Source organism: Crocodylus porosus, unplaced genomic scaffold (genome assembly GCF_001723895.1).
Source record: "Crocodylus porosus isolate Cpor-Errol unplaced genomic scaffold, CroPor_comp1, whole genome shotgun sequence".
NCBI classification, from domain to species: domain Eukaryota; kingdom Metazoa; phylum Chordata; order Crocodylia; family Crocodylidae; genus Crocodylus; species Crocodylus porosus.
Genome location: NW_017728948.1, coordinates 46,913,194 through 46,926,068, shown reverse-complemented (window position 1 = coordinate 46,926,068; position 12,875 = coordinate 46,913,194). Strand labels below are relative to the sequence as shown.

General features: G+C 41.8%; 1 protein-coding gene across 1 annotated transcript; it reads right to left on the bottom strand.

Moving 5' to 3' along the window:
• Window positions 1-805: 805 nt before the first annotated feature.
• Window positions 806-11,620, bottom strand: TMEM33 (transmembrane protein 33). The gene is made up of 6 exons (XM_019553113.1): window positions 11,245-11,620; window positions 10,605-10,792; window positions 7,866-7,933; window positions 5,662-5,795; window positions 4,224-4,307; window positions 806-2,638 (listed from the first exon to the last, which is right to left on the bottom strand). Exons 1-6 carry the CDS (start codon window positions 11,328-11,330, stop codon window positions 2,509-2,511), a joined length of 690 nt encoding a protein of 229 aa, XP_019408658.1. The 5' UTR covers window positions 11,331-11,620; the 3' UTR covers window positions 806-2,508.
• Window positions 11,621-12,875: the final 1,255 nt, after the last annotated feature.

The following is a 12,875-nucleotide window of genomic DNA, read 5'->3' as shown; positions in this document are numbered from 1 at the left end:
CATGCACATCTTAGCAAATACAGGATTCTTCTATGCTGGATAGACACAGCAATCCCTACCTGAAGGGATAAATGGATACAGCATTGACATCAACTCCAGACAGACACAAATGCCTATAGCAGAAACTTTAACATCCCTGGATGTTGTATTAATGACCTGAGAAGAGCCGTTCTCAAAACTTTTTAACAATCACCTGTAGACAGGTTTGTGTTAAGCATGGTCTCTTAACAGAAATTATGGATTCTTACCCCCATAACCAGGGCCAGTTTTTATAACCCTCCCCCCTTCCCATCTCGTTTCATTTATCCCCTTGGGTGCTTTGAAGTCACCTTTGGCTCTCTCAGCAGTGCCTTCGTTTCCTCCCCCCTTACCTATCTTTTGTAGGTAAAATGGCTTTACTCTTTTCTGTTTAGTACCCTGCTCCCTACTTAATCAGATGCTATGAATGGACTTGCAGATGGCCAATGACAGCTCATGCCTCTCTGAAGCAGTTTGTCTATAAAGGTGCTACCCTGCCCTGCCTTCTGCCTACCTTCAAACTAATATGGCTGACATACCCGCTCAATACCAGGGCAGAAAAGTACTTAAGAAGGTTATAAATATGGGCGTTCTAAAGTGGTGTATGTGTGATGTCTCAAGAGCTTTGTTTGTGTTCCATTTGGATTAATTTGCATGTGCCAGTAGGGAGAGGAAGAAATATGCACACACAAGACTGCTCTCTCTACTCAGCTTTAGGTCAAGTTATAGAAAACTCCAGTTATTAGAGAGACTATGATCTTGAAAGCTACATACAGCATCAGCAAGCTACTTTTTTGACATTTGTTTTTATTGCCGTAGAAATTGTAGTTTATAAAACCCTCAAATTACAAGATATACAGATTGTGAGGTTAATTGCAAATATCAGCAGCTGTACAATAGTACTGCATGCAGTTACTTTAGCAGTGTGCAAAGTTTCCATAATAGCCAATTATTTTTAAGAACATTAGGATGAAAATATCCAATAGAATCACCCTACTAAGCATCTCCTTTGTCAGTACCTAAAAATTGAGCACAAAAAACAAAACAAAACAAAAATGTACAGATGCATAGCTTGACGAAGAGGCTAAATGAATGCAACAGTGAAGGCTAAATTACATCCACATCACATGGAAGGACACTATCTAGTTACAGGAAAGTGTTCTGCCTTAAGAACAACAGGTGTTCCAAAAGATTTAAATAGGAGGTCTGAACTGACCATAAAATAGTGGTAAAAGGACAGTAAGGGAGTTTAGAGAAGCCCTAAAAGAGTACCATCTAACTTCCTTACAACTAAAGTTACATACTGTGCCCAATTCCCCTTTCAGGAAACGAGCTCAGTTCAGACAGTATTCTTTTTCCATGAGCTACCATTAGATAGCAAAATATGCTAGGTACATGCATAATCCACACCCAATGTTAATATAGGTCTCTAGTCACCGAGTATTCTGCCTCCCAATCAGCAAAGTCATGTGGATTTATACTAAATTTGCTCTACAGCAGTTTATCTTAATAAGTATTCAAACAGGTGCAATGATTTGTGTGAACTCTCCATTTCAAAAAGTCTCAGGAACTAGAAGAGGAAGAAGAAAAAGCAGCTGCATGTAGTGCTAGTTGCAAATTAGTTTTCTTGGCAGGGAGGGGAGGGAGAAAGTAGTTAAGGTAACTAATCCTACTTTCAGGTTCTTGTGTAGATATACTTGTAGAGGTTCTGGAAGAGTAGTAAAATCAGTGCATGATTTTTACTTTAGAGATTGATAGGACTTTAAAAGCACTGCATTTTTATTTTAAAATAAAAACCTGTTGGATTACCAACCTTATTATGGTGGCAAAGCCATATCTTGTAAAGAGACAGCGTGAACAGAACTTTAAGAGCTCTCCCAGCTACAAGCTATGAAAAAAATTATATCAGTTAATCACTACCATGTGTTCACTTTTATAAAAAAAGAACAGGCTCTTCCCCAAAGACTGCAACATCACAGCTGGATTTCTAACCCTGCCCTCACATTTTTAAGCCAGCCATGTTTGATTTATAGTGAGCAAGTTAAGGTGTGCTGGGAATGAAAGAATACTGTTCACAGTGTACTGCACAAGTATGTTGTGAATTGCTATTCACTGAAAACTAAGCTACTTTTTGGATCAACTTACAGTAGCTATGGATCTGACTCAGATACTGAAAAACTATTTCCTTCCAGCAGATAAAGTTGAAATAAAAACACAACTGTTAGTCAATTTTGAAAGACATCGTGTGACTGGGCTATTTCACCTTAAAAATATTTTAGCCAAGATGCATACATTTTCACCAGTTAGCAATATAGCATAATTTTTAGAAATTTAAGAGTTGCTTGTAAGACAATAAATTGGAGCAGAGGGAAGCTTATGCACATTTTTTATACAACGTGGAATAGGATCAGTGTAAAATCTGGAATTTATAACCAGAAGTGCCAACTGCTCAAAGTGTTCACAATACACATACATTCTTCTGGAAGTTAACTATGCAACTGCTGGTGCCAGTCTGCTTATAAAGGCAATGCTGCTGAGGCAGAGTCTTCTTATAAAAACAGGGCATGAAGGTTTCATTATTAGATGTTCAACAACGATTCTCAGCTCTGTGAACAGAGTCCTAGAAACAACAAGATTTATTTCAGAATAACTTATTTCACAACTGTATTAAATGAGCAGTAATTAAATCTACAAACAATCTTTCTATTCAGCAGATGCACAGAACATAGCTATTGTTTGGTTTATATGAAAAGTATCTTAAAACAGCCTAGTTTATGGACAAACCATGAAATTAAGCAGTTAACCAGGGACATGGACTTATAAAACAGATGATGCATGGTAACAGCCTGCCCCCAAAACCCAGTGCTGATGAGTGTTAAAACAGTGTCTCTTTACCACCTGTTAATTCACTCTATAGTTGACGTATAGACAAATGATCAAATTTAGAGCTGGATTAGACAAAAACTGGAATTTGTAACCTGAAGTTCTTCAGAGTTTTAAAGTCTCTTTTGTAAGCTAGTACACCATCAGTGGGATGAGAGGGTAGCCTAAATAGGTACATATTCTACCTTCAGACAAAGTCTTATAGCAGTGTTCCTGTTTTTCTTTTCTATTTTTTTGGGGGGGTGGGGGGTAAGAGAGAGAAAGGAGGAGAAGAGGGAAGGACAGAAGGCTGCAGAAGAAGGGGCAAAGAGGCCACCAAGCTTTGAGAAATAACAAGAAGCTTATGTTCTATAATCTATCCCCAGAAAAGGAAAATAATAAGAAAAAATGCATTAATGCTTGCACAGCTAAAAGGGGCTAACAAACAAAATGCATCATACTGAACAGCTCAAGTACTTTGAGATGTCAAGAACTGAAATCTTTTCTCTTTAAATAAAAGATAATCAACAGTAATAAAGCAACTGACTTCTTGCAGATCACTACTCTGGGGATGCAACTCAAAATTGGCTTGTAGATGACAGGCAGCCAAACTTATCTGGGTTATCAACTAAAAACCATTCAGAAACAAGAAACAAGCAGATTGAAAAGAGTTGCTTCCTGAAGTTTTTCTTCATGCAACTGTTTTCAGAATGGAGTTGGAGAGCGACTGACCTAGAAATTAAATTTTCACAAAAGCTGCACAGGTTTAGTTTTTTTTAAAGATCAGTTTGGTTAAGCCAATGCAAACAGTCACCTGGTCTTTCTTAATTTGATGAATCTTTGCCTATAATCATCTTTGTTTACTTTACCAAGGAGCTGGCTTACATTTGCTGTAAAACCAGGCTTAAATCAAACCAAGAATTACCAGTAAGGAATTTGCACCAGCCCTTACTCAATTTAAAAGGCAGAGCGGGCAAATTAGCCTGCACAGCAGCCTAGGAATGGCAAGGGTCTAGAATGAGGGAGCAACATTTTGTAAAATGAAGTTTAAAACACATAAAGTGTCTTGTTCCACAAGGTACTTGGTGATATAAATACAAAAGTAGTAGGGTGGAAAGCAAGATACCACTTCAGGTACAGGCTGGAAGAGTCAATTAAGATGCAATTTGAACCTAATTCATATTAGTGTTAACCTCCATATATAACTACAGTTAATCTTGGTCTCAGATTAAGAATCAATTATGTGTGCATCACTTGTATGCAACAGCATAACACAGTAGGTAGTACCTATGCATTAACCATCTTAAAAAAAAAAACAAAACAACACACCCAACAATGCTTACCGACAATATGGATTTCTACGGGAGGAATAACGCAGTGTAAGAAATCGATAGTAAATGAAGGGCTGAAGCAGGCTTCCCTGGCCACTGCAAGGAGAAAATAAGTGTTCTCAAATTATTGTCAATTTACATTTCCTATTAGAAAAAAAAAAAAAAAGCAGAAGCTTCATCTTTTGAAAACATGAGCAGCAAGTGGACACAATGATACAGAGAATTCAGGAGGGTGCAGGCCTAGTTTATGGCACACCTGCCAAAGAGGCTGGCCCCCACTGCTTTAAAGTTAGTAGCTATAGGTCATGTTCCAGCTAGCTTTGGTGCAAGCCTCATTCCCTTCCCAAACATTCAATTTATGTTGTGCTATGAATTTGACTCAGAGGAGATCCAAGTAGTCTCCAGTACCCATAAACCTCAGGAGATTACCATCCCTTGCAGAGAAGTTGTATAAGAAAACAAACAACAAAACATAACTCCAAGAGATCATATAATGCTTCAAAAAGCCTCAAACAATGCAGGACAGACAGATCTTCATTTACTCAGGCCAGTTTTGTCTTACATATGCTACACAAGAAGGATCAGGTTCCTTTTCTAAAAATTCAGAACAAAGCCAATCAGGTGCTACTATAATGCAAAAATAGTAGAGGCCACATTCAGGATAAGGATCCCATTGTGTTAAAACCCTACACAGTAAAAGATTTCATAGACATCAGGGCTGGAAGGGACCTCAGAAGATCACTGAGTCCAGCCCCCCACCCAAAGGGCAGGAAATCAGCTGGGGTCATAGGATCCCAGCAAGAGAAGCATCCAATTTGCTCTTGTAGGTTTGATTTTGCCTGAAGGGTACATGTGATTAGAAGTCTGTACCTGCATGGATCTCTGCTTACAATCTTAACAGGTAGGCTTGAATCTCCTAACCAGAAGTTAAGGGGACTTTGTAGTTCATTGAAGGGTCAGGACCTTAGGTCATAACTCTTCAGCAAGTCACACTTTTCTGCTAGCATGGTTCCTAGCACAGCAGATTCCTAATACAGAGGTAACTTTATCAAGAGAGGCTTTAAGCTTCATTGTGTCAAGTTTATGCTCTTAAGCTAATATTTTGCTGCTCCTAGGTCATACCATGGACTAGACAAAATTCATAGGCCTATTCGTTCAATAAAAAGACAAAGGCCAAGTCTGTTTCCCAATACCAATTCTACTGGTAAGATGGCATGAACAATTTGATGTCATGGAACAAACTAAGTCATAGAGGGGGGCAACCACACATGCAGAATACTGAATTTGGTCTCTATAAACCACCTTAGGCCCTGATCCAGCAACTGGTACCACATAAGCCAAGACCCCTGTACCCATGTACCCACGCAGAAGTCAAAGACTGGAGCTGAGGAAGAACTTGGGAGTGCAGAAGTAAATGTCGGGGGGTGGGGGATGATTAACACAATCTTACCTGAAAAGCATAAAAACTGTGGCTGGCATCAGGAAAATTTCATTGCAAGCAATAAATTTTAGAATATTCTGCTGATTAGCATTTAGCTTGTCTAAGAGATTTCTCAGAAAGGGGAAGCTATTTGAACCTCTCGCCTTAAAGAAAAGGAAATATATATAGTTAGAAAAGAGGTAAAATAAGCTCTGGTTCTCCAACTCTAGTTATATTCCAGTGTTTCTCTCAGCCTGAAGTAATTCAAATAAAAGGTAGCTATTTTATTTAAAAAAAGTGACCACACAAATTATTTCTCCATAGAGTACTTCAAATATAGGGTCCCCCCACCCTCCTTCCCATCTACAGTGGGGGGGTTTTGTTTTTTTAAAACATATACATTTTCATAATTTGTGAAGAAAATAAATGTTAATAATCTTTCAAGACAGGCAAATAAAATATACTTCTATTGTTATTCTAGATGATAGAGGGGAAGGCATGAGGTTTTGGGGAAGAGACATTTTCATTTCAGCTCTAGCTGCCTCAAAGAGGAACAGACCACCTTGTTCCATCCATCAAGATGAAAACAAAACAAGTGCATCATTAGTGTATGTCTCCATTGAAGACTGGAATGATATTTAAGACGTGTTTAAGCATCTTCTCTTACTATAAGACACAAGAAAGCAAGGAGCATAGGGCTGAAAGACAGCCACTTAATCTTAAAATGAAGCAGGAAGGTTAAAAAAAAAAAAAAACCCAACGCACAGTTTCTCACAACGTAAATATCATTTTAAAATATCTGTTTAACCTCCTCTAATTATACTGTTTAAATGGGTAACCAGCAACACAACAGCTCTGACAGCTGCTGCTGAGAGCCCCTCCTAGGCCCCTTGGATTGGGGGGAAGGAGGGGTGAGATGGTGGCAGGCTAAGCCAGAGAACAGAGCCTTGGGAGACAAGGAGCACCTGTGAACCAGCACCCAGTTGCTTAATTGACGAGTCCTTAGGCTGCCTGCTGTTTTCCTCTTTAACCTCATAGACTAAGGGTACTAGTCCCTCTCCCCCTTTTCCCTCCTGCCTTCCAGTTCTTGCTGAGGCACCCAGTGGCTTCTCTTCCCTGCCAGACTGCATCCCACTCTGCGCTAAACAATAACCACTAAGCCAGCAAGGTAACTGGTTATCATTACATTTATCAGTTGAACAATTGTTTAGCCTTTCACATCCCCATTTCATGTACTGAAACAGAACAGCAGCCCAAGTGCAGGCTGGAACAGATCCAGATGCAGCACACCACATTCCACAGCACTGCAAAGTTCTCACAGGTATGTCTGCACTGTAGCCAAATACAGAAATCACCTGTTTCCCCAAGAGGAATAGACTGAAGAGAACATAGTAGTAAAATATATTAACCCTAAAGTTCTAACATTGAATCATCACAAAATACTTGACTAAAAGAGACAACACAGTGCAAGTAACAGCTGGTCCACAAGCACATCTGTCTGAGGAAAGGTGAGAACATCCATTAGGGATATGAAAGTAGAAACAGGCTATAATATTTATTACTATTAAAGCATTACAGCTAATATTCAAAATGTACTACATGGTGGATGGGGTTCCTTTTCTACATGGGAAAAAAAAAAAAAAAAAAAATCAAGCAGTTTACTAGTACTACTTTTCAAGACTACCCTTCCTTGAGGCAGCCCAGCCTGTCTTTCTGTGCCTCCTGTCCCTTTCACCAGCAGTTCATACCACATAAACCCAAGTGCTGGAGCCAAACCCAGCTGAGTAAACCAGACTTCTCCCTAGGAGGAGGAGGAGGAGGAAGGACATAGGGTGCAATGCAGTAGCTGGCAGCAGGAATGCTGCTTGCCACCTACGCACATCTTGCCCTGTAGCAAGCAGAGTGGGTGCTGGCTACTCCATCAGTATGTGTTATTGGTTAAATGGTTAACCGATATAATTAGAGTTTAAACAGCTATTTTTTAATAATATTGACATCCCTACCATCCATGTACACCATGCAAAAAACCCCGCTACCCCCACCAAAAAATATTAAAATAAGGTTTTTCCATAGTACAGCCCTACCCTGCAACAGTCTCCACCTTTTTTCTTTTAAAAATACGAAGTCCAGCCAAAGGGAGAACCCATCACAACCTTTAACAGTCTATACCCCCGCCCCACGCAGACAAAGCGCTCATAACAAATGTATATAGCAGCATATCAGACCATACTTACATCAAGAACTTTCTTTGTATAAGTGGCAGCATGAAGCAAAGAAAACAGCAAAACTGGGAAAATACTCACTGATGTAAGTGATAAGGAAAACTAAAAGCTAAAAAATAGATGTTTCAATACATTTAAACTGAATTTCATATCAACAACAATCATAGCACATTTTCAAAAATGGGAATCACACAGATACAGCAATTCTCTTTACAGTAAGGGTGCACCAAATAGAGATTTTTTTTGATGCAATACAGTTACCCAATTTTAAGAAGGGATATTGGTCAATACCAATCTGATTTCCAGCACCAGCCTGACAGCTTGCAGAGCCGTGTGCAGCTGGTAAGTCTGGTGTGGTGGAAGGGGTATATGGGGGGCAATATCAATGCCCCCCCACAGTGAAGGAGCAGTGGGGCTGGGGCAAGCACTGCCCAGCCGGGGGGGGGGCGGCAGCACAGGATGGAGCTGCAGCTTGGCTGGGGGGAAGCGACTCCAGCCACTGCGCACTGCTCATCCGGGAGCTGCTAGTCTGGCAGCTCCCGCCACTGCTCTGAGAGGGTGTGTGCCCTGGATCTGCATGGGGCAGGCCAGGAAGAGCCCCACACAGCCTCCTGGATGAGTGGCAGGAGCCACCAGACCAGTAGCTGCTGGACAAGCAGCATGCAGTGGCAAGAGCCATGGATGAGGCATGGCTCCTTCCCATGCCTGCCCCACCCCAGCTGGGCAGCACTTGCCCCAACCCCACTCTTCCTTTACCATGAGGTCCTTGATCTGTCCCCCATGCCCTTTTCCACCACACCAGACTTACCAGCTGTATGTAGCTCTCCAAGCTGCCAGACTGCTCCTTACTATCTACATGCTATACTACTGCTGCATACACACATGGGCATTTATCAGCCAAATTAGCAGCCACATAAGGTCAATTTCCAATACAATCAGTTTTCTTTATATCTGTGCCAATCCAGTATACTGGTGCACGTCTACTTTAGTAACATTTCCTTCATAGTTTTGATGCAACAGTATTACATAATCCATTTCTTTAATCTGCTGGCCACTACTTGTGATCAGCCATAACCCAGATCATTCAAAAATAAATAAATAAATAATAATAGAGAGCACATCATGCCTGGTTGCATTACTAGTGCACGATTTACCAAGCAGAAAAAGATGCCCAAGTCTGGACTGTGCAACTTCTGAGTGACTGGCACCCACAGGCCCCCAGCCACACATCACAAGATCCACAAACAGCTCTACACAAGCCACCCCTTCATCTGCTGATGTATTGTGATGTGTTAAAAACACCCCAACAGCTTCCAGCCCTCTCACTCTGCTTTACATTGGCCCCGACATGAAATATGCAAGCCCTCCCCCACTGCACCACAGGGGTCCACAGTGCACTATGCCACAAGCACCCCCGCCCTTGATATCACATGGCCTGCCACACAGGCTCCCCACAACACCACAGCCCTGATCTGCCACCCAGGCTCCCTGTGCACAGACACACTGCATGGGGTCCATGGGTCCCTCCAGCCATAGGCTCCCTTAGTACCACGGACCACACCATTCTGTGTCCGTATACCCCTCTCTCCGCCTCCATCCCCAAGAGCAGGTACAGGCAGCAAAAGCTGAAAGAAAGAAGTCAAGGGGCTCTGGCAGCAACAGCAAGACAGCACAAAGGGGAAAAAAAAGAGAGTGGTACCCAGGTCAGGAGCCACATTTTAAAATGCTTCAGGGGACAGGGGGAGGAAGCTGCATGAAACCCATAAGCCACTAGCTGGATAACCCTACCTTAAAGTCATTCACTAATTTCATGCGAACTTTGAAAGCTGCCTGGTAAAGAGGGAGACTCCTAATTCAAGACTGTGAAACGTACTCAGCCACCATAAACACATTGTAGCCTGTTTGTAGGCTTCACTCCTGAGAACTCCCACCCTTGATGAAACAAGTGCTTTTTGTTTTATGACTAGGTTTCATGTACTCCTTCTGATAATAGGTGATCTTGTAGATAACACATTCAACTATGACTCTCAGAGATACCTGGAGAGTCCAATGGAGAGTCAAAGCACAAAGGAACTGAGGCCAAAATCCCTGAAGATATGCAAGTGACTAAACCCCTCTGGCAATCTGTATCTGGGAATTGTAGCCCATTTCTCCCACCCTTTACCCATCTTGCAAATTCTAACTTTTATTTCAACTTCATATAGTACTTGCATATAGAATTCTCCTTCAAGTTGGGACTTGTGAGTATTGCTGCATAAAGCAGCAGCAGAGCTGAAGGACATTGCTCATTTGACTATAATCAAACCAATAGGACACATGTTTAAAACAGGACTGTCCAAACAAAAGCAAAACATGTGATCACCATATATATGTGTCCCACTTCAGGTGTGTAGAGTACCTAGTCCAGACTAGTAGCAACTCAAAGCTGCAACCATCAAATATCTGTATAATGCATTACATGATGCAAGTGATGCTATGATAAAGTTTTAGCAGGGAAAAAAAAGCAACCGACAAAGCAAAACCAGATATATACTGACACTGTAGAGGTGGTCCACCCAAATTTTAAAAAGTATCACAGCAGGGAAGTCAGCCATGTTAATTTGAACGTACATGCTAGGCCTAACAAGTACACTTTGGATTTAAACCAGCTTCTCAAAGGTCACAAAAGCAAGAGGTGTATAGCACACTGTGTAATTTAAAAGTAACATACAAGATTAATAAGATACAAAAAGGCATTCTGATAAAGGATACTCGTAACAGGGTAAGAATTAACAAAGATGAGAGAATATAATAGGTAGTGGCAGCTGTCTTCTAATAAAGCCTGAGCCAGGAATGCCCTGCTGAGCTGAAAGTGTGGCAACCTCTGGTGTAAGCGAAGAGCACTGGTAAGAGCGTTTGCCAGCAAGGCACGCTGATAAAAACTAGCTGCTTCATGCAACCTGCAAGTTATCAAAGAAGATGTTACCATACACGCCAAGCCACTGCCTCCAAGTCTTCTTCCCATGAGAATTGCATCATAATTGCACAATACCCAAATCTATTTCCACCAGCACCTAGGAGTAATTAACTTTAAAAAATGAAAGTATATTGGTATTTACATAGCACTGCTGGTGTGCATGACCGTCAAACCTGCAGCTATGACAGCACAGCATTTCATAATAATACATGGAACTGCTTAGTAAGCTTTCTTGTTGATTAAATTAGAGTTTATCACTCAGTTATGAATTTTTTTTTAAATGTTACATTTGTAACATGTTCTAAACAAAAAGAAAATTCAAGACCCACTATTTAACCTGCACTCTTTCTGTCACACAAAGTTCATTTTCACAAATAAAGGGAAGTTCAATTGGTTTTGTAACATCCTAGCATAACTAAAAAATATAATACATACCCCAGGAGAGGCAAGACAAATAAAGCTGAACAGTAAACTGTGAACAAACGGGAAATCCACATTGCTGTGTCTAACTTGTTGGTCATAAGAAATTGCTACATCAAAGATAAAACACATATGTAGTTAGTAACAGAAAATATCTATAACAATCCCAAAATATTCCCCACCTCATTTGCAACAAACATATAGTAAGGACCATTGTTTTGTTCTGTGTTTATACAAACTCCTAGCATGATGCATCCTAGTCCTTAGCCTATCCTCAGCACTATAGCATTAAATATGAGAGATCTCTCTGTCCATCAAACAATACAGTTTAACTAGAACAGAAACCCATATTTAGGAAGCGGTGCGTGTCTGGAGGCCCCTTCTGTATATCAGGGCTAAATACATTGGGATCCCTACATAGGATCGTGGCCTTTCAAGAGCACAATTTTGCCATGTCAAAAAGGGGCCACCCTGGGTGGCAGGTCATATCAAGAAGGGGCTTGCAGGTCATATTCTGGAACCCTCTAGTAACTGTACCAAAAAAAAGAGTACTATCTGACTGCATCAAAGGGTTGCAGGCCCCATCCACTTCATTTGTCCCCTGCTAGAGAGTCTCACACAAGATTTTCTTCCCCACCCTGCTCCCCAAAGAACACAAGCTAGTCTATGGATGCAAGATCTGTTCCAGAGGGTTTGACTGTGGGATTGAGGTCTGTTCTTTGCTGATACAGTCCTGCAATATGTGGCTGGTCTTATAGGCATTAGACTGCCCTTTTCCATTTTAGGAGCCAGTTAGGGTTGATTTAACTTATACCAGCAGCAACAGTCTGCTATTCAAAAGAACGGAACTAGGAGGTCAGTTTGTGTTTTAGGCACAATCCTTTCCACTCCTTGTGTAACAGGGGCTGTAAACAGGTAAAAAATAAAGCCTGTTCCATGCCACAGGAATGTCTGGGTGACCATTCTGGGAAGGCCCAGCCCTTACTATGAAGTTTGCAGAAGTATTCTTCTCCACAAAGATTTGTTTTTAAAGACGTTTTTAAAAAAAAGGAGTCAAGCTGTCAGGACTGAGCTGAAGTGATGAACCATGGGGTAATGATTTAGAAATCAGGTTACAAGCCTCTTCATGCCACCAGTTTGTTTCTGTGTTTGCCTACTGAAACTGCTAACATAAGATATACCATTGTACTGCATTAATTCAGATTTTAAAGTCCTCCTACAAGGGCACATCCCAAAACAGTCAGGACTCACTGGCCAGCAAGTGCAGACAGGTGGTACCTTGCAGGTGGTACCTTTCTAGCAAGAGAGGTGCTGCTACCAGGGTACAGCAGCAATTCTCAACCAGGGTCTAAGGTAGAGGAGATGCAGGCAGGCTTGGCTGCTCCCCTGCTCACGCTGCCCAGCCCCACGGCCAAGCCCGAGCCCGAGCCCGAGCCCGGTTTTGAAACAGAAGCTGCACGTGAGAACGGGCACGTGTGGCGGGTGCCCGGGAGCAGCGGGCGAGGCCGAGACCCGCTGTGCCCGAGACTTCGCGGGGCACACGGCTTCTCTCGCCAGCTCATGACACCTACCGGCGCCGGGGCCTGCCCCGCTCCTCAGGAGCTGTGCGAGGTGCAGGGCGGCCCCGGCCCGAGGCCCCACGGAGG